This window comes from Plectropomus leopardus, chromosome 10, assembly GCF_008729295.1.
Source record: "Plectropomus leopardus isolate mb chromosome 10, YSFRI_Pleo_2.0, whole genome shotgun sequence".
NCBI lineage: Eukaryota > Metazoa > Chordata > Actinopteri > Perciformes > Serranidae > Plectropomus > Plectropomus leopardus.
This window is the reverse complement of record NC_056472.1, coordinates 18,441,541-18,464,061: the sequence shown is the minus strand read 5'-3', so window position 1 is coordinate 18,464,061 and position 22,521 is coordinate 18,441,541. Positions and strand designations below refer to the sequence as shown.

Sequence of the window (22,521 nt, the reverse complement as noted above, 5' to 3'; positions counted from 1 at the left end):
CATGAAATGTTTTTTCCGGGGCATTAAACATTGATTTATTCCATAGGGGAAATAGTGAAAGTCACGGTATTATAGGTGACTTTAAGAAAAATAGCCTCACGCTTACAAAAAAAAATTCTACATTAAATAAAATTAAAACCTAATGCAAATAATTAAACCAAAAAAATATAAAATCTACATGACACAATTAGAGCCTTTTTTAAAGATGTTTTAATTACGATAAAATGAAAGTCTTATACGTGTGACTTTATACAGGTAAACATTTATATATAGATATTTTTTAGCAAAGAAATAAAATGGTTAACCAAAGTTGAAAAAGCTGTGTACATACATATCCACAAAGTGCGTCGAAAGTAAACTCCCTGATTGCCAGGATACCAACACGAATAAAACAATCATAGCCTAACATTTACATGAAAATAACACATAGTTTAGTCGTCAATATACAAGATGTAACTCACATTGTCCAACCAAAGTTCAACAGGTTTCGCGCACCCTTTATAGCAAACATCCATTTCATTTTCAAGTTGCCCCTAAAAATCCCCAAAGGCCTACAGTATAAATCACCGTGTTTTCTTTAGATGGATTTACGAATGAAATACTCGTTACGCCTGTGGAGAATATATTTTTTAGACTTTGCAATCGCTTCTTGAAATATTCTCTCCTTTTATTGTCCGTCAAATAAGACCCGTTTTCAATGCTGTGCAGTTTTTGAATTTAGATTTTGGGGGGGTGAAGCCTTATTAGGGCTCGTCGTGGGGAGACTGATCCTTAACAGTGATTCTGGGATTTACCCCGTCCAAAATAAGTTCAGGTGACTCGGACCTCGGGGTCTCCAGGTTACTGGTGTCGGTGTCACTGTCGCTCCCCTTTTTGCCTCCTCCACCGGCCGTGTGCGTTTTGATGTGCTTGCTCAAATGGTCACTCCGCATAAAGCGCTTGTTACACACCGGACAAGCAAACCTTTTCTCGCCGGTGTGGGTGCGAAGGTGTCTCTGCAGCTCATCCGACCGAGTGAACCTTTTGCCACAGAAAAGCCAGTTGCAGACAAAAGGCCGCTCGCCGGTGTGCCACCTCAAATGCGCCTTGAGGTGAGATGTCTTTCCGTACACTTTACCGCAGCCGGGAATGTGGCAGCTGTGGAGTCCCTTCCTGCGCAGGCTGGCCCCGGCGGGTCCCAGCCGCTCGGCCTCCTGGCAGTTCGGACAGTCACATGTTGCTCTGCCGGAGTACCGCCGGGACGACCTAGAAGAGCTACTTATTCCTGAACTGCCCCCAGAGATCATGGCGTTGGCGGCAGAAGTGTCTGTGTACGTGGGGATGACTGTTTTGAAGCCGTCCTGTGTTAACAGGTGCTGGCTGGTGGACAGTAGGTGAGACGCGGTGGGGCTGATTCCAGTGGAGCTGAACGCCGAGTGCGTCAGCGAGGAGAAGTCCGGGTTGTAGCCACTTAGCTGGGAGTGGATGGCTTGAGGCGTCCCGGAGTGCAGTGAGGTCTGGAGGGAGCTCGCGGGGTTCTGGACATCGAGCCACGAGCCGGGGTTGGTGTGGACATCCCACCACGAGGACGCACCGTTGGCAACGTCGCCAGAGATGGTCGAGTGGAAACCGGACTTGTACCACGACTCGTACGGGTGCGCCATCCCCACCCGCGGGTACAGAGTCTCTGCCGATGTGTGGACTTTGGAGATAAAAGCTGACTGTCCGGATTCTTGGGATGTGACGCTGGCAGAGTTGGAAAACAGACCGCTGTACTCTGTGGAAAACGCAGAGGAGGTCGGGGAGGTGGAGGCTAAGCAAAAGGCGCTGTTGCCTGTGCCACTGGTCGGTGTTAGTCCTGTCGACGCGCGGCTTGTTGCTACTGTGAAACCGGGCAGGCTGGATCCCAAGTTGCAGCTGGAGGAGGATCTTTTCCACGGGTGAAATCCACCTTTTGAGAAAGCGCTCGAGTCAGGCAAAGTTGTAAGAGGACTGGTGTTACCAATTTTGTTGCAAGTTGCAGCCAGCATTGCTAGAGGTGTAGTTCCAAACCGTGGCTCTTCCTGAGAAAACACACACACACACGCACACACATACACACACAAAGTTGGACTTAAAATGAACAACAACAAAAATTGCTCAAAGATTTACGTTTAAATCGGATATTTGGGAAACAGGCAATTGATTCGGGATTTAACAAATAAATTATAGCAACTTTAATTATCAAAAGTAGCTGTCGTAAATGCATTTGGAGAACGTGTTTTAACAAGCGAAAGGCATAAATTAAAACAACGTACACGCAATAATAATACACTTTGTTTTTTTTTTTTTTTTTTTAAACAAACTTTCTAATAATATTTACCGCGTCTGATATCTACTGTGAATGTACAGCAAGTGGGAAATACTAAAAACGCTACAAAGTTTTTTTTCTAGATGTCTTTACGACATTAAACTAGTTATTTTTAATAATAATTAACCACTAAAGTAATTGCTATTCTTACAGTAAGACGTCAAAAATGCAAACTTGAAAGCAAGCATGTTTATGAAAGCAATAAACACTTTAACTTACAGCCGAAAACAACTTTACGCATAACCTTTGCGCATAAACACAAAGTCGGACTCACCCCAAGTATAGACGTTGCCATATCCAGGGTCTGTGCTGTGATGAGAGTGTTCGCGATTTCAATGCTGTTCGGCTCCAAATTTGATTCAGACTCACCGTGTTTGACTCGGGTCACACGGTTTCTCTCTTGGCTCGCAGCTCCCAACACTACCTAGTTGTAGAGAGCGTGTTCTTTGAAGTACAGCTGGCGAGGACGCGCAGCCAATCTAATAGCCGCATTCATGGCCGGGGATGAAGTCAGCCAATGAGAGACCCGACCGCAGACAGAAACACCAAAAACCCCGCCGTCAATCATCTGTTGTGCAGCCTCTGCTCAGACTGTCATACAAGACACGATTTGGTATTTTTTTTAATGCATACAGTTATTTTTATGTATTCTCACACGAAGGCTCAATGTCTCCTTTTCATTGCAGAATTGAGTTCACACGTCAGTTCTTCAGGAGGTAAGCGTTTCACTCTTTTTTAAATCGTCTGTGAATTGTGGGGACACGTTGCAGTTCCAGGTTTCCATTCTGATTTTTCAATGTTCAGATCATGCGCAACACGTCATTGAGAAATTGTTGCGATTTGAGCACATAGTATCCTGAACAATGTGAGGGACGCTGTTGTTGCTGATGACTTTATCAGAAGAGTGCAGAGCCAAGCGCATGCCTCTGCTGCTGCTGTGTTTGGCACGGTATAGTTAGCGCTTCGGGGGAACAAGTGGTGTTATATGCTCTGTCATAAAAAAAAAAAAAAAAACTTATTTGCTTAAAGTGCTGCTTTTCATATTGGAAAAAGTCACAGATGGATTAAGTTAAGTGAAGAAGTCCAGAAACAGGCCTGACAGCGCGGACCTCACTTCTCCAACCGCGGTTAGATCATTTATGAGCTGGTTGAATAAAACCACTTGAATGCATGACGGAAAAACAGATAATGGTTCGCGATAGATCAAGTAACATACAGTTTGTTTACCTCCAGTCAAAAAATAAATAAATACGCGCATCTGTGCTCGTGCGTGTGGCACGCGCCCCCTCCCTGCTTACTTGTTGGGGGAGTGCAGGTGAGGGGTTAATTAAAAATGACAGCTTGCTTTATCAGCGCGTGTAGATGTGTGTTTTTTAAGACAAGTATTTTATAAGCGGAAAAAAAGTTTCCAGGGGATGCCTGCTGTAAGGCCGCCAGTCATCTCTATAAACTGCTTTATTTAACAGGAGGCACGGTGTCTGTGTTGCAGCCGAGAAATAAAAAAAAATGTAACGCCACTTTAATCACTCATTTATTAAATTGTGGACAATTAAAGAGGATGTTTCAACACTTTTCCTAAACTCGTGACTATCTCACATATATTTTTTTTCTTTTAATATCACAATTCAATAAGCCCGCATATCCCATAGCTTGTTTAAAACGCCCAGGGATAATGGCATAATGTAAAATTGACCTGCTCTGACGTGAACCATCATCCCTTTAAAAGTTAAAGCAATTTTCCAGAGAAAGGCTTGACCGAAAGATGTGCATTACAGTATTCAAAACGGGCAAATAATGCTCCATTATAGAGTATGAATGCTGCCAGTCAACACAGGCGCAATTTGTTCAAATACTTTTTTTTTTTTTTGCTTTAAAACCACCACCTTTGAAGGGGTGAATAAAATCAGTCTCATCAAATACTGAGCGCTGCCGAGAAAATGGAATCATTTTTTTTGCAATCATGGCAATTTGACAGAGTGCTGTTAACAGTATTAAATGTCTATTCTACATAAATAAAGTTGATTGCTGCTAAATATGTCATATTAATTCGAGCGTTAAATGGAAATGAACGCACAATGTGAGGGCTTTTCTTTTCATTATACTTTAATATAACAAATCGGACAATAGTTTTACCCTTAAATTTAATTAATAATATATTTTTTAAAATAAAAAAATATTTCTTCCCCATTAGTAATATTGATAATATTTCAGTGTTCTGTCCGTTTGTTCAAATTAATATTCTTGTTCACATGCTTTGTGTACTATTATATCTTAATAAGGAGCAATGTGACGCTCATATAACAAAGGAATCTGTACAGTCTTTATGCACCAATATTTTTTATTTATCTGCTGTATTTTAAAGTTATATGGAAAAAAATGTTTTTGTCACATTAACCTAGAATAATGAAGTAATAGTGATTTTTCAGACGCTGTTTACTTGGGACAAAAGGGGAGAACATGACCTGGCCTTGTCATTCAAGTGAGAATTTTGAGTTGAATCTGCAATTCTGGACTCCATTCGTGAGCACATCTCTGTGGCAATTAGGAGCCTATTACAAGCCATTAGATTGATCAATGTACCTTAAACAATGGGAATGATTTATTTGGTCGAACAAAACGCTCTGCATCTATTGTGATGAGTCTAAGTGGGGGTGCATCCATCAACAAAAGATAAATGATTAATTCAGACCTATTCATTTGAATTCTTTCTACAAAGCCAGCCCTCACTTGCCTCAAATCCAGATTATTAGAGCCTCATTTTCTGCATGTTAAACCAGACAGGCTGCTGGATTGGGTGATGGTTTTTGGTTGTGCCCCTGTGTGCTTTAATTTGTATTTCTGCTGGGGGAAGTTTATTTGAGGACATTTAACTAATTGTTGTAATTTCGCGCGCTCATGTGGCTACACCTGTTTCTCTCAAAGGGGGGTTGGAAGGAAACTATGAGTGCAAGGATGCTTTACTTTATTTCTGTGGCGCTGAAGCTGCATAGTTCTGTCTGACAACTATACTTGTATCATGAGATGAAGCTCATTGAACAGAAAAAGTGGGCACCAGTGTGAAGATTTTGTCAAGATGCTTTTACTTAGAATATCTTCCTTTTCTCACAGACATTTGGGGATTGTTTTGACATTTGACATTTTTTTTCTGCGCTATTGTATAATGCAAAGATGATAATAAAAACAGTATATTTTTCTTTGTGGCTTTAAATGACAATGTCTAGCTCCTCTAGCATTTTCCCCAGAGTTTGCTCTTGCACTTTAAGGTTGCAGGTCATTGTTTATTTTAGTGGCAGGTAAAGGATTTATTGCTGTAGGAAGTCGATAAGTGATAAAAGAAGGGAAAGTGGTAAAATTGCTCAGACCTGTCAGTGCAGAGACGCAACTCGTGGATGTCTTTAGTTAGGCGACTGTCAAGACAGATGATTCAAATGTTAATAAAAAGCAGGCAGCTGTTGACAACACAGACAAGCCTCTGATAAAGATTAACTACGCTTTCAATACACACATTTCAACCAACAGTTCTGTGTAAGATTGATCTCACAGCAGCTCATCAACCTCCATCGATAGTATTGACAGCTAAATTTGGAAGCGCAGGTCAGCCTGCCAACTTACAGTGTCAACTTTCATTTCCAGAGGCTGCATGTTCTATTTTGAGCGCGGGGGAACAAGCCAGTTGAAGTGCAGTCGACTGGTTACATTTTGAGGACTTAGCTTAGCACATTTTCTTTCAATGAATGTTTTCTCTGAGCTGTTGTGGAAGTCTGCGAGGAAATTAACTGTGGGAAATGGCTCCAAAGAAGGTGCAAGTTACAAGGAATGGCTTCATTGGAAAAATGAGCATGCTTTGTAGATTATGTAATAGTATTTAACCCATTCTGACTGCAGACATTTCCACACTGTCTTTATTAGGGGAAGGGAGATGATGCACCAAAGCCACCACCACTGATTGGCAGATTTGGCACTTCACTGAAAATAGGAGTTGTTGGCCTGCCCAATGTTGGGTAAGTAAAGAGTTTTTATCTACATAGACAGTGTCGCATTCGAACCATTCACACTAGAAGCACCAGCATGTGCAGCTGAACTCTGACTGCCTCCCATGATACCATAAATAAAATGCACTCAAGGCAGGGTGTAAGCAGAGTACAGTAGAAAACATGACTACAGAGTAGAAATTAGATTTAAAGAAACATTGTGAATTAATTTTTCAGAAACTCCGGACTATAAGTCGTTCATGTTTCCCTAAAAGAAGCATTGACACCTTATTTACACCACACGTTATACTGGAACAAGCAAAATTACATTAAGTGTGACGTACATTATTTTAGATGTACACGAGAGTCCAAAAAAGGCTCCCACTTAGACAGCTGTCTGTGGGAAAAAAATTATCAGTGTTTTAATGACTATAGGAGTGTTCCTAAGTGTCTGTTCCCTGCATGGCAAGAATCAAATCCTGCAAGAGCTTCGTCTTTCCTTCCCTGCGTCTTAACTTTCACTCTGACTAAATAATGTGCTCAAACTTTTACAAAATGCTTCAAACATGACCTTTTGTAGGGTGATAGCAGAGAAGTATTATAATAAAGGGTAAACCTATGACTTCAAAGAGTTGTAGTGCGTCAAAATTCATAGTTTTTATAAAATAGTTAAAATGCTTTGGCTGTGTATCCTGCACTGAATTTACAAATGTGAGTTTTATTATTTCAGTAGCGTGTTTTCAGTTAGAGGAAATAGTTAAATTCTATGTGACATCTCATTGATGAGAATGTGTCCATCTACTTTTGAATAAAATTGTATGACAGCTAGCAAGAAAGATCCCATACCATCACAAATGCAGAGAGGAAAAGCATGAACAAACCTTGCTGTCCATTGGTTTTAAATAGCCACTTTTCACTCATGCACCAGTCAAAGGTCAGGGTGCATCATTGCTCTAAAGTCAATCACAGCGAAAACACCTACTGTAGACAGTCAAGCACAATCACCATCACATTCATGTGTCTGGTAATTTATAGTTTGCAGTTCACCTAACCTGCATGTTTTTGAAGTGTGGGAGAAAATCTGTGGAATCAGAGGGTAAACCGCAGTGTGAACACAGTAAACACAGCACCACTGAGCCTCTTCACAGTCTCTGCTTTAGATTAACAAATCATTCGACTATCAGCAGAGACAGCACATTACAATGCGATTCACGGAACATATTTTTTACTTTTAGATTTTTCACTTGTTTAAGTCTCAAGATTCAAGAAAATTTTATTTGTCCCTGTAGGGAATTTATCTCAGTCATAAAGGCTGCCACATAAAAATACATGCATAACTCTCAACTGTCTGATTTGCACAGTGTCTCTATTACACTTGCATGAAATAGTGCTGTGTCTAAAAATTCATCATGGCTATTTGCCCGTAGCTGCTCGAATCAGCTCCCAGTCTCACAGGTATACAAGCTTCTCTACATTTTAAGATTAATCCAATTGTAATTTCCAGGAAAAAAACACATCTAGTTTTAGAACTGAACAGCACCGAATAAAAGTCCATCATAGAAATCATCATTAAAAACACTGTTGTTATGTTTTCTTTTTCATTGATCTTATCTCACTCTTTTTATTTTTTTTTATAACTAGAATAATATTTCTAATGTGAAAGGCAGTGTCTTTATGTCTTTAATTATGATATAATGTTTTGCAGCTAACCTTAAACTCTACAGCACAGTGAAGTAAAGGATTGCTAGCTGATAACCAATGATAATACGTTACAGGATATAAAACCGAGTCCCGGATCTTGTTTCTTTTTTGTCTATCAAATTATGCAATTATATAAGGGGTGGGAAAAACGGTACATGTATAGTGTTAGTGGTTAGGATGTGTGAAACGATATATGTAAATAAAGTATACAATGCCTAACACCTAACAGTACACTGTAAATTCTAATTAGTTAAACGTACTTAAAAAAAGCAAGTAAAGTGCCAAAGATATTTAATGTTGTACTAACAAATGTTGATTTAATGTAGTACATTTATACTCGCGTTTACATGTACTCTTGACTTAGACAGACGACTCAGAATAACAGTTTAACAAGTAATTTTTTTAAGTTGGGCTTACTAATGTGACATTTCCAGAAACTTAGAATTCCTCATTTACTTGAACAGCAATCTGGGTTACTCATTAAAACCATGCAAACTGACGAAGTAAGTGTTACTTGTATAACTGAGGGTGCATATATGTTAGTGGTTAGGGTGTGTTCACATTGAGCACCTAACAGTAAAGAGACGGTGCCTTAAAAATAAACTAGTTTGGAAAAGTCTATCTCCCGTGTTTTTGTTTAATCATTGTTGATCAATACATCAATGTAATACAACACAATTAGTTGATATGAAAAATAAAAAAATGTGAGGTAGTTGTGGAATAATTCAATTCTCTGACAAAATGAACCCGTGAGTCAAAGAGTTCCTCAGTCTGTGTAATTTTCATCTGTAAGGTAGACAACTTGACAAGAATCTGTGCTACATTGCCACAGTTTGTGTTAGGAGGCTGACACACTGTCTGCATGTCAGACCTGGTCTGACAAATCCACCTTGTCAGCATCCACCAAGACCTTCAGCAGCATCAGTGACAGAGCGTAATCACAGGGCAGACCCAACATGACTTTCCTCTGAGCTACAGGAAAGGGCTACAGTGATAGGTTATCTTCTGCTCAGCTGACAGCTTCTCAGAATTTTGCAGCTCCTTAAAACATTTTTGAGACATTTTCAGCAGAACTGTTGTTTTCAAGTAGCCCGGAAAGTTTTTCAAGAGCATAAAGCTGCAGGTTTTGAAGGGACAGAAAGTCCAACGATGTCGAGATTTTGTCCAGTTCCAGTATCCAGGACTAATTTCATTATATATTCAGATACTGGATAACAAAGAATAAACACAGATGTTTGTGCTTTCTCACATTTAGTGTCCTAGCTGTTTTGCTAGATTTTTTGAGCTTATTGCTCAAAGAGCCAACTCCCCAGAGTCCAGTGTTTTCATTTCTTACCCCAGCAAAACCACAATTTCTTCCTAGTATAACAAGTAGAACTCATTGAGGTTGTGGCCTGCCACACCACATTTGTGTCAAAGTACAACTTGTCAACCCTCCCATGGTTTCATCATGAATGAACCATGCTCAGATGCCAGCCTGCTGTTAGTTGGGCGTAACTGACCACTCTTCACACACACATGGGAAACTTGAGAGTGTGATTCAGCCAATCTCGCAGCTATTTCTACACTGAGTACAGCACATGTTCTCTTTCTGCTCAAAGACACGAAAAAGTTGCGCTCATTTAACCCCTTATTGGGACACACGTAAAAGTCTGCGCAGTATATGGCCTAACAAACTCATGTTGATTCTTAAAAATCTCCTCTAGGTAACCCAGACATTAATTTATTTTAATGTGTACCTGTCTTTTGCATTTTGCATCAGCTCAGACTGTGTTGTGTAAACTTGAGGGATATATATATATATATATATATAGTGAAACTATCTAACCTTGTCAGGGCCGTAGCACCAGTCTCTCTATGCAGTCTCTTTGGGCCCCTGGCCCTTCTTCTATTGATCCATGTGTTTCTCAAGCACCTTTTTCTTTCACAAAATCAGTCTACCTTTTTCCCTTTCCTTTCTTTTTTTTTCACTTTTTTTGGAAACCCAATTTCCATGACAGTGTACGTAGGTGCTCCTGCTGCATTATAAGTCACTCACTCGGCTTTAGAGTTTTTTTTCCCTGTCTTTATACAGATTTATTCAGCCAGTTCTAATTCAGTTATGATAGTTATTACTTAAAAATAAAGAAATTGCAAACATAACCAACATTTTCATTCTAGGCTTTTTGCGGGCCTCCCTCTCATTGGGGCCCTGGCTAAACAGTCCTTTTTGCCCCTACTACAACGCCCCTGAACGGTGTCATTATAAAACTAAATAGAGCATCTTGCATGAGGATAACCAAGTGGACTGGGATTAACGAGCCATTCAACCAGTAAAACAAAGAATCTAGAATCTTCTTAGCTGATCTCTAGTTAATGCAAACATCAACCGTAACACGGGTCATGTAATTTATTAGAACCACAGAAACAGAGGTAAATGACAAATGTGCAGCTAACATGTTTTGTTGTTTGTAGCTACTCCTGCACTCTGACCTCTATGAAGAAATAAATCGATGTAGGAAAATATGTGTATATGTTATCAGGTAGTGACTTGCAAAATCATGAATTTAAACTGTATGTGCATTGACTGTACAGTTCTTCTCTTCCTCATAGTTCTCTTCCCCCAGCTTAACCTTGTGACTAACATTTACAACTGCAGAGTAAATGCATTGTTGTGAGACTATCTCAGACTGTCTGAGACTGTCCCCATGCTAAACTCTTATTTGCATTTTAGTAATTTGCTATGTAATTATTTCTATCATTAGGAACATTTTAACACCTGATTATATTTGCAGTCTCCCTGTGGACTGTCTTTCTTTTTTCCCCCAAGGTGACCCAAGAATAGCCTTCAAGTATGTTAGAGAAACAATTTAGCTTTATGTAAGAAATTATTGCATGCACTTTAGCAATCTTGAGCAATTTCATGCCTATAGGACGTAGCAAACAATCATTTCAATGTGAAGCACCGAGTGAGGAGGGAAAAAATGGAAAGTCCTGGATTATAGTTAACTGCCATGTCATTATTACTCTTAAACACTTGCCATTGTCTGTAGATTCTGAAGTACACTTGAGCTGCTTGTGCCATAGAAAATAAATCTCTGTGATCACAACATGGGGCAGCGTTTGGCTGATCCTGTTCAACAGCTGAGATCTATCAGAAATGTAATTTGCCCCTGATTCCTTGTACAATTGATCTATTATGGGATTATCTGACCTTGTAATTGGGCAAAGTATTTCATGGAGTATTTTTGGTTCAAGCGCTCAAATATTCAATCCATTAGAATAACCTTTTCCCTCTTGTGCAGGAAATAAATGAATCTAATCTTGCATAATTTACTGAAGTGTATCAGGATCATCCTATCGAACCATCAGGTTCTGCACACCAGCACTTTTAGATGGATTGACCTCACTGCTGTTTTTATTTTCAGGAAGTCAACCTTTTTCAACGTGTTGACAAAGAGTCAGGCTGCAGCTGAAAATTTCCCCTTCTGCACCATTGACCCAAATGAAAGCAGAGTGCCCATTCCAGATGAACGCTATGATTTCCTCTGCCAATTCCACAAACCTCCCAGGTATGGGGTCTCATCGTTCTACTATTATTCACACTTCAGATCTGTACTCGCTGACGGTCTTCTTGCAATAGGTATGAGAAAACATATAACAATGTTGTTGACATGTAGCTGCCAGTTCTGTATGATGTATGATTGCAGCTCTACTCTGATGTTTTCTGTTAAAGGAAAAGCTGAAGCGTCTGAACCTCAAACACCTGGTTATCATACACATTTACAGAGGCTGTTAAAGCAGGCTGAATTCAGATTTGCTGGGCTATACTGACAATGTACTGGCGAGAGATCCCTTTTTGACTGACAAGAATGGTGTGATTAGCACAAAGCATTTCAGTGCATGAACTTTGGTCACAAGAATAAACATAAAAATAAAACATAAAAAAAGTATAAACAACTCTGCATACCCACCTATCTACCTTTCTCAGAATAATTCTGGTGACATTATATTTTTTTCCCCAAGAAAAGACCATTTACTGTATAAAACAATTGGCTAATGTGACGTCACCCATTGGTTTGTGGACTGCCATTTTGGAGCCTCGAGTTTGGCATTTCAGCTGTCGCCATCTTGATTTTTTGGAGCCATAGGAGATCATATTTAAGCCAGAGGCTGGCACTGCGGAGGAGCAACTTGAGGCCGAGGGCAATATCGGCAGACGTAATTTAAAGCCTTAATAAAATGTAAATAGGTCAGTTCTATAAAAAAAAACACTCCCCTCACAGTTGTCTTAAAGGTTAAAATTAGCTATCAAAACTGTTTTTTGTACGGGTTGTTAACATGTTTATTTCTGCTGTAAAGTTGGGTATTTTAATACGGAGGTTAATGGGGATTTACTGTGTTTTGAACTCAGCCTCAAGTGGTCATTCAATAAGCTGCAGTATTTTGGCACTTTTGCATCAGATTTTTTTTTCAGCCTCTGAGGTTTCTGCTTGGAAAAGACCAAAATCAACAATGAATCGATACACAAAAAGTGCAGGAGAACAGGGTGTCCTGGGCCTCTTAGTCACATCCACCTCTCGCCTCTTCACAAAGTTACCCTCTCACCCAAATATAGTCACTGCTGAAAACAAACAAAAAAAAAAGATGATGATGATGGCTATAATGCTGAACTGGAAGCTTCAAAACAGAAGTCCACAAAGCAATGGGTGACATCACAGTAGCTACATCCATTATTTTACAACCTATGGTTACATTTATTTTCTTACCAGATTAATACCGTCTTCACGTATAACACATAAAGTAAATGAAAAAAGTGGATTATTGCTAGGTTTTGCCTCATATTTATTCACTACAACATCACATTGTAGCAGGATTCACTGCACTGTTCACATTGTACCGTTGGTGGGCAAGGTTTGTAGGGGTGTCATGTGGCTGCAGCTGTCCATGTTAAAAATTTAGAGTAGGACCAGCCTGATCTTTAAAGATTTCCACTTTAGGGTTTTTTTTGTCGACTAAACATAATTTAAAAGAATGTCTAATATTTTGTTCACCCCTTTAACAAAATTATATTGAAGCACCCCACCAGCTGATGCTGTCCAGTACAACAACATCATAAATTGCAATCTGAAAAAAACTGTAGTTTAATCTAGCTCAATTAAAATTTCACATTTCACAAACACAGAGCTTTTTCAGGGCTCTTGTATTGGATTGCAACACAATGGTTTCTGTGTTCTGCTCTGTTATAATGTTTAAAGTCTCAAATGCCTGACTTTTTCCCTTTTACTCCCTGGGCTGCAGCAAAATCCCAGCATTCCTTAATGTCGTTGACATTGCTGGCCTGGTGAAAGGTGCTCATGCTGGCCAAGGCCTGGGAAACGCCTTCCTGTCCCATATCAGCGCCTGTGATGGCATCTTCCACATGACACGTGAGTCACAGGCTGAGGTCTGCTTTACCTTGTATGATTTCATATCATCCACAGAGCACAGTATTTCAGATTTTTAGCTAAATCAATTGCAATGGCAAAATTTGGTCTCACTAAATAGCCCCAACGTCGTCTTTTTGAAAGCAAAGGCCTTAGTTGTGCAAAAGCTTTCCTGGTAGGACATCTCGTATGGTGCGTGCCAACGTCAACATACAGTCAGTGTTAATGAAGTCAGATCAAACCTCACATTCCTACCGGGAGGCTCCCTGAATGAGAATCCCAGAAGTGAAAGGATCTGTGTCTAGTTTAGGCTTCACACAATCAGTAGCATATTCTGAGGTTTGGAAACATAACAAGACAGTACAAAAGGAGCTACACATAATACAGGAATATGATTCCCAATGCCATGTTTGATTAAGTTTGGGCACAGTGGAGGTAAGTAAGTTATTTATTGACATAATATGAGCATGCAGTTTTTACTTGTTGTCTTTTTTCACACCTGTCATACATTTATAATAATGAGTTAAATCATAATAAATCAAGAAATGCTATTGTCACTACTTATAAAACAATAATAGTGGTAAGGATAATAGAAATAATGGAATTTAAGGTAATTTGAAATACTACCTTCTGTGTACAGATGTGATTATCTCAGTAAATTATTCCCAGTGTGGCTTTAAATGACTTTCCAGGTCTCCCTCAACTTCCCCTGTGTCTCTGACATGGTCTTTGTCTAACACAATTAAAGTATTATACGGTAGAATAATTCAAATTACAGCAATTGAAATGAATGCAGAGGCCCTTTTAAAAATAGCTGAATTTGTTTACTGATTGTATGCTGTTATTGACTTTCCCCACTGTGTGAAAGGAGCTCTGATTAGAGTGTCGGTGATGGCAGGCAGTAAACTGGGCAGAAAGGGTTAAGATTAAGGTCATTTTTCTATATTGTTCAAAACTTGTATCACTGACAAGAGTATTACATTTGTTTCTGCACAGTCTTCAAATAACCTTTGACTGTGTAGTTTGTGAGAAGTGGAACTGGGAGACCACCCACTGTAAGACTTAGTAATGATTTACAGAGTGGACAAGACATGTAAGGGCAGAGACCGACACTGTTGTCAGTTCAGTTTTTAATGACTTTTGGTAACATTTAAGTTAAAGGGTAAGGCTGGTGTTATTCTATATCTTTCTTATTGTCAACAAAACCCTTAAAGAGATCAGACCCAACAATGTGTTAGTCCGTTTCTCAATACTTTCAGACTTCAAAAGCCTGTTTGTGGCTCTTTGAAACAGGTTACAAATGTATAGTTGGTGTTTGTTTTTTTTTTTTTATAAAAAAGAAGGATGTGTAACTTCCCAAAACATCTGGGCACTGTAGTTTAACAAACTTTACTCAAACAGGAGTTAAAAGTGTATTTCTTGGGAATTACTTTCAACTCCTCCTCCTCCTCCTTCAATGCCAAAAAGATGTAGAAGGATTTTAGGGTCAACTTTAATTCATTTTTTTTCTTAAACCATATTTAAGAAAAATCACAAATAAAATTACCTTGTATACACGTTGCTACACCGAATATTTGCAGCAGCAGGACCAACTCAATTGCCAGCAAAAAAAATGGCCATTGTATGTGTCTGCATACCACAGAAATGTTACATTTTCACATTATTATGTTGAAGGTATGCTGAGACTTAACATTTCAACAACTCTGTAGTTAACGTTTAGCCAAGTTTCAGCTACCACTTGGCTATGATTTAGAAAAGATCATGTTTGGGCTTAAAATACCTCGCTTTTTGGGGCACAGTCTCGGCAGGAAAGGCAGTGATGTCTTGGCAAAAAACAGTCTCTTTTGTTGCCATTATCCCAGCTGGAAAAGCAGCAATGTCTCTGTAAAAAAGAATCACTTTTTGTCCCTCATTCTCAGCAGGAAATTCAATGTCTCTCTGAGAGACAACAGCTTTTCGTGGCACTATCACCACTGTAAAAACAGTGAAGAATCGATACAAAACACCCATATTTTGGGGCGCCCAGTAGCTCAGTTGTTAGAGCGGGTGCCACATGTACAGAGGCCTTGTCCTCATAGCAGCAGCCACAGGTTCGATTCCACCCTCGGCCCTTTGTTGCATGTCATCCCCTCTCTCTCCCCTTTCACGCTACAGCTGTCCTGTCCAATAAAGCCAAAAAAACCACCCACATCTGATTAAGAGGCCGTGAGAAAAGCAGCGATGACTTTACAAACAAATGTCTCATATCACTTTCAGAAATTATTCTGTTCGGTTCAGTGCCATTTCAAAAGTCTAGAGGAAATGCAAGTTTAAATAATTTTCTTCCGCATTCAGGTTAGCTCAGTGCTAAATTGTAAATTAGCTGCTCACCCGCTCATCTGGTGCACTTGCTCTATAGGTCCATGGATGGTTCATGGGGCTGGGCCCCCCAACGCCGTATCCAGTTCCCTTTGGTTATGCAATTGACATGACTGATGTGTTTTTTTAAATAGTTTTTGGGCAGCAGATATGTCATAGGGGAAGAAGTTAGAAGGACAAATTCATTGTAGGTTTTGGTCTTTTCATGAGATTTTCACAGGTAGAAAAGTGTTCAGATTTTACGCCCTGGGTCAGTGTTTTCAAAATGTCTAGAATTACTCTGCTCATTTTCTTGTGGTCTGTCCACTTTTTGAGATGTCACTTTACATAATTTGATATATACATTACTGTCACTTATGTGGGTTATATGTATGTTTAAAATCATTATGTACATAACTAAAAACACCCACAGTCCCTTTGGTATGGGCCAAACGTATATATACCAGATCGTCTCTCAAAACCAACTCTATTGTTTGTACTTGCACAAAGACAAACATCCACAACAGTCATAAATAGGAAGATCGAAAGCTTCTTCTGTGTGTGTGTGTGTGTGTGTGTGTGTGTGTTTACATGTATCTGCTCTGCCATTGTTTCCACTCTCACGAAGTCCTTGGAAACAATGTGGTATGTTTCACAAGTTAACCATTAAACATAGCTGGTTTGTTTTGTAATTATATCTATCTGGTGTGAGGCAGACTGCAATGTTGAAGCCACTACTTTTATATAGCGTGATTATAGGGTTGTGGGGGATCACACTTTTTCGTGTCTGGAGTGGTATGTTTTGGGGATTTTTTGTCTGGGCATTAGCAGAAGGGTTTATAAAGATGCTTAAGGAAGACGCTCAGCGTTAGTCAAATGAAACACTGATTGTTAGTACAAACTCAGGACTTGCCCTGAGCCTGATGAAACTAAGTCTGGAAGTCATGTTGAGCTTTTACTAACCCAGATTGATCATGGTGTATGGACTGCTTACCTGCTGTTATTATTGTGAAGAACCCTTTGTTTGATTTGCATTAACAAAGAATAAAAAAATAGAGAAAATTTAAGATGAATTGAAGTCATAGGGGACCATGTTGAACTACAGCAAAACTATATCAAAGCATTCATATACACCCTTTCACAACCCGTTCAGGATAATCCAAGTCTAATTTATAGTTGTATGTTCAGTACTTGCCAAACAGACAGCCCTTTCTGATTGGGGAGCTGCACTAAAAGTGAAACTTATCTATGCTCTCTTCAGACTCCATTGACAAAAACAGCAATTTTACCTTGCGGCAATTGGTTTGTTAGTTTTTTGTTATTGTCTGACTTTGGTGTTTTAAAGGGTTTACCAAAAGTGTTTCAGATTTACCAGTGTTACACAATAACAGAAACAAATTTCCAGTTGAGGCAGCAGTAGACCAGCAGCTACCGTAATCACCAAGTTAAAATCACTGTTTATGTCCATGGAGTCTGGCTCTGAAGAGAGCACAAACAAGTTTAACTTTAAAGTCAAAAAGGGATGTCTGTTTGGGCAGTATATTGAGCATAAAACTAGATAAATGAGACATACGTTTTACTGCACAAGTTGCGTTAGAGTTTGTAAACAGATGCTTTGATATAGTCAGCTGGATTCAAACATGGACCCAAATGACTTAACTTCATCAAAAATTTTCTCTGTTTTTGGATTCTTTGATCACCGCAGTCTTGTGGGAAAAAGGTTTTCTTCATGAATTCACCATAACATGCCGAGTAAATGATGGACAAGCGATCATTTCATGGGTGAAGTATTTCTTTAAACTTTAGTTCTGTCCACGGCGTTATTGTGTGGTCTTTTATTCCCTGTATAGGGTTACATTAATTTGAATAGAAGTTGCGTAATTTGAGAACAGCAGGTTTTACAATGGTTTAAAGGCGGTTACCACGTAGCGTATTTTCATCTTTTGAAAAGATCTAGCTTTTTCCAGGGAGTAGTCTAACTGGATTTTCCTCTCGTGTCTCAAAATTCCCCCAGTAGTGCGCACAATATGAATATTTTTCAACCTCTAATGACTTTGAAAAGCCTGTGTAAACAGAGGATTTGCTTTCAACAATACCTTCCAACAACTATTAAGGCGCGTGATGACATCCTGAAAGCTGATTCTGTTGAATAGTTGGTGTTCCCTGGTCTCATAACAAAATGGTTTGCAGGCTAAGTGTTCCCAGTGCTTCTGCAGTGACTGGAACACGGCTGTATCCTCGCTGTCTGAGACAAGACACAGACATGTTCTACTTCATCTGCTCTTCTGTTCCCTGCTAGCAACTCTGCCAGCTCACCTGGCCTTATTCCCAGATGCTTGGTTTCCAGCAATTAGATGTTTGAATGCTCACACACTGTCCCCCTCATCACTGCAGGAATGCTCTGGTTCACTTCTAATGAAGACTTATTTATGGTTGCACGACACTCTGTAAGAATCTCGCCTTAAGATACTGCGGTATAGCACATTTAATCTTTAGGGACTGGTTGTGGTTGTAGGCAGCCGACTGGAAAGTGGCTGTTATTTTTGGCATAGGCTCTTCTCTTGCTGTGATATTCATGCTTTCAGCACCTGAACTCCTGGTTAACTTCTCTCTCATCATCTACTGCCTGAAGGAGACACAAAAAGTTCCCATTTTATGAAATAATGGTATAAGTTTTTATGGAAGTACACCTGATCAATTGCATGAGATCTTATTTTTAGAGAAGTAGAGATGCTACATTACTCTTTTACTGGACAGAAACATTTGGTCTATTAATCCAAAAGTCAAAAACTAAAATTAATTAGAAAATCATTTATCAATTAAAGTGACAATCTTGAATGTTTTCTGACAAATAAATGTCTGTTAATCTACTATCACCGAATGAAATAACACAATGGTGACTGAGCCCACTAATGAAAGCTCTTGCATTTGCAGTATTAAAAATTCGGCGTCTGTGGTGACATTCCTAGGCAAAAAGAACAAGCGGCACACAGTTAGTGATGCATTTTCCGTTATTTAGCAGTGGTTGGTCTGCTAGAAAGGGTAAGCAGAGCTATCGTTACAGACCCACTTTCCAAATCACTAGCATGTGAAGCGAGGAATTTTTTTTTTTTCTCTGCTGGCATTGTGAGTAAACAGTTACCATGGCCGAACCATTCACTGTGAGGTAACGATGGACTAGGTTAGGTTAAGTTACAGCTCCTTAAAAGTGAAGCCATAACTTATATATTGTTATTTGATGCTATTGAAAAGGCCGCCTGACATCTGGATTGACAGCTGTGTGTGCCAATAAGTGTGCTCAGGATCAATGGTAGTGCTTGAGATTGGTTTGATAAGTGTATGGACAAGAACTTGATACTCTGGAGATCACTACTTTACAGCTACTGGCTTCAAATGATGTCACCAGATCAAGATGACATCAGCCGTATCGCTGATATTTTGGCTTTTTGTTCAGTTAAAGGAAGTGGAGAGTCGTTTTCCATCTTTATTTACAATCTATGGGCTAAACAAAGAAAATTACTGACACCACACAGGCAACAATCCAAGCATCCCTGGAAAATAAGATTCAAAAACACAACTGCAGTTGCCACTTATCATTATAGGTGTCGCCAAAGAGAATGGATTGGAGATCTTCAAGATTGTAAAATAGCTGTTAGTTGCAACTCGAAAACTTTACATTATTTGTCCGAAATTGCTATCATGGATAGAGCACACATCCAAAGTACAGAATCCTAAGAACAGCACTTTTGATTTTTGTTTTGTATTTCCTGTGAGTACTCAAGACAGTGACTTCCTCAAGCATTAAAATATGACAGAAAAAGCAAATCTGCAAAGGTCTCTTTTATACACAGAGTATACATTTTATATTCACAAAATTCAGTGTAGATGTAAACCCAGACTTGTGGCCACAGTAACTGTAGTTGTGGTAACAGCAGCTTGTACAACATCTAACAAACCAATAGCCAATGAGCTATGTTAATTCTTTAGTTGGTTTGCAGTCTTGGATACCTGGAAAACACCTTCATAAAACATTACTTTTGGCAGACTGTTGACAGACTTATGGAGCTATGCATCTTTGTGTTTTTTAAAATTATTTTATAAATTTAGAAAAAGCCTATTTTACTCTTGTTTGCATTGTTTAAATGATAATAAGCATAAGTAATGATTGTTACCAGTGTCTAAAAATGTTAACAACTTTATTAAGTTTGATTTAGTTGCTGTGTGTTAGTTTGTTTATCAGATCTGTTAAAGTGTTGCTAGGAGTTAATCATCTGTTCCCATTTTTGGTAGCAGGGTTCATCTAATAAAATAAAAGTCAGTCAACAACAAATTGACAACATTTTGGCCTCTTCAGAAATTGTTCCTATTCACTCACCTCTAAAAAATGTCAAAATTTAAAAAGCTGTTATATACCCCACAACTTACACATGAATCATCATTAACTAATGAATACCAAAATCTGGTGATACAGAGTGAGTGAATTAATCTGTAAGGACACTGTATTTGTGTTTCATTATTGCATCATTCAGACATCATCCCACACTACACTAATCGCTTATAGTGAACAAACCAAGCTGATTGTTTAGCCACAGGCATTATGAACAAACTGGATTGACTATTCAGACAGAGATGATTTACGGCCACCCTGCCTCCTCACTGACGCCAGTAATGGCTGGTCTCCAGGAATCCTGCCTTATCACTCACCAACTCACAAATTCTCAAACTTGACAAACATCCAAAACGCTTCACCCAGCCCAGTGACTTCCATGTGTGTGACTATCTAAACAGATCAGGCAGTGAGTGAAGCTCTCAGCAATTCAGCTGCTGAATCAGTTGTTGCGTTGATGTATTAATTTATACAACTAACAGTCACTATTAGAAATGTCATTTTTATTTTGCTGAAAGATATTTTTTTTTTATAAGCAGTGTAGTTAAAAGTAATATAGACCTGAGCGAGAAAATGGAAATCAAATAGTGAACACATCTGTGCATTCTTTTACACATTTACAAAGGTATGACTTCGACTTGGTAATATTTCATACCTTTATACCTTCCTTAAATTTAAAGGGAATTTGGTATATGAAGGTGCGAGTGTGCTTCTTACTTTCAGCTTTTCAGATTATTAAATACACAAAGAAACCCACAAAATGTTAGGAAAAGTAATATTCTCACACCGATTTTCCTTAGTAGAGAGAGAAATACAACTGTACACCTTTTGAATTCAAGCTTCTCTCGGTCACTGGTGACTGACAAGGCGTAATTGCCTCATTAACTCATCATAAAACACACTTTATTCAGACTTGACAGAAACAATATAAAACTAACCCAAACCATCTTGCTATCATGGAGGGAGAGTAGTTGATTTGGGTTATCTGGTTTGGCAGAGAAATAGATCAGTGTATCATCGGCATAACAGTGATAAAACATGTTTTGGAAGCAAGTGAACAAATGATCCAGAGGAAGCGTGTTCAAGGACCAATCCTCTTGTATTGGGGATACTGTGGCATGTGTCAGATTTTGTTTTATTGTGTCTTTATCAGATTTAAAAAAAAAAACAAAAAAACTTTAGCCATAATCTACTCTGTTGTTGCAAAGTTAACTGGTTTATAAGAAGCAAGCAATGCACCTCCCACACAACACTTGGACAAAAATAAACTGTGTGGTACAACAGTCTCAGCTGGGTCCTAGCACCTGCCTACTGTTGTGTCTTGTTATTCTTGAGGAAAAATGTAAGTATTTCATCATAGATCAGTCAGAAATCTATGCTTCATTGTGCAGTATGTGGTTCTTTGTTTAAGTTTACTATTGTTTCAACCAATACTGCAATTCTAAATCTAGATCATTTAGCCGTGGGCATCATCCTCCCATTGTGTGTGTTCAGAGCTGTGTTGAGGTGCTGTCACAGCATTTAAATGAGCATTTTGCTTCAGCGAGAATGAAGAGTTTTTGTCAGCCTCCACTCATCGTGGATGATTAGAGCAAAATGTCTACCCATCTTGACTGGAGATCGCCACAGCTCCAGATAACATGCCCGGTGATTGAAGGTCGCAATATTTTGAATTCTAATGGGGCTGCAAGATGAATTGCCTGAAATAGACTGTAGAATCTTCCTGCTTCCTCCTCATGCCCCCCTTGCCTGTCCGCTGTGAAAAGAACCACTGGGAATGGCAAGGCCCGATGATCATAGAATTATTGGATGGTGATTCTAAACCCTTCAAAGAGGAGTTGCTATGGAGATCTCGCTCCAAACTGTGAAATGATTCACCTTTGAAAGGCTGGAGGGCCTGAAAGCTGAACACATCATTGTTCAGGTGGCGGTTGGTTAGGAAATTGCTGGTGCCTGTGCAATCAGCAGCACTATAGTAGTTAAGGATCTAAAAAGGTTTGTTCTTTGAATGATGTGGGACAACAGTGGTGTGCATATGACGGTTCCTTTCAATCAAGGCACTCTCATGCTCCGTGGTTTAACAAAATAAATGGAATGACAGAGGTTAAGATAATGATAAGGGGAATTAACACTGTTGTTTTCTGTCAGAGTTCACAAAAACTGGAGCCTCCCCAGTGCATTCACTTTCACACAGATCACTCTTGTCTGATGTGTAGGGCTTTTTTTTCAGTCAGTCATATCAAACATAAAGATGCACCTTTTAATACTCAGTTTGGTATGAGACGCTGCAATTGACAGTCGATCACATAGGAATTGGAGACACCTTGCAAGGTACAGATATTCATACTATTGAGCACTGTGATTTCACTGTTTTGAAAAATGGGATCATGT

At 39.1% G+C, this 22,521-nt stretch overlaps 2 protein-coding genes across 2 annotated transcripts in view; one reads left to right on the top strand and one right to left on the bottom strand.

The window, feature by feature from the left end:
- Positions 1–192: 192 nt before the first annotated feature.
- sp9 (sp9 transcription factor) lies at positions 193–2,892 on the bottom strand. The gene is made up of 2 exons (XM_042494296.1): positions 2,604–2,892; positions 193–2,042 (listed from the first exon to the last, which is right to left on the bottom strand). The coding sequence occupies exons 1-2, from the start codon at positions 2,622–2,624 to the stop codon at positions 744–746; spliced, it is 1,320 nt and encodes a 439-aa protein (XP_042350230.1). The 5' UTR covers positions 2,625–2,892; the 3' UTR covers positions 193–743.
- Positions 2,893–6,029: 3,137 nt separating this feature from the next.
- The window catches only part of ola1 (Obg-like ATPase 1), a 51,489-nt gene continuing 34,997 nt past the window's right edge, over positions 6,030–22,521 (top strand). Inside the window, exons 1-4 of the mRNA XM_042494298.1 lie at positions 6,030–6,129; positions 6,239–6,330; positions 11,409–11,552; positions 13,282–13,409. Coding sequence (XP_042350232.1) covers positions 6,115–6,129; positions 6,239–6,330; positions 11,409–11,552; positions 13,282–13,409 — 379 coding nt within the window. The 5' untranslated portion in view covers positions 6,030–6,114. The remainder of the gene's footprint in view (positions 6,130–6,238; positions 6,331–11,408; positions 11,553–13,281; positions 13,410–22,521) is intronic.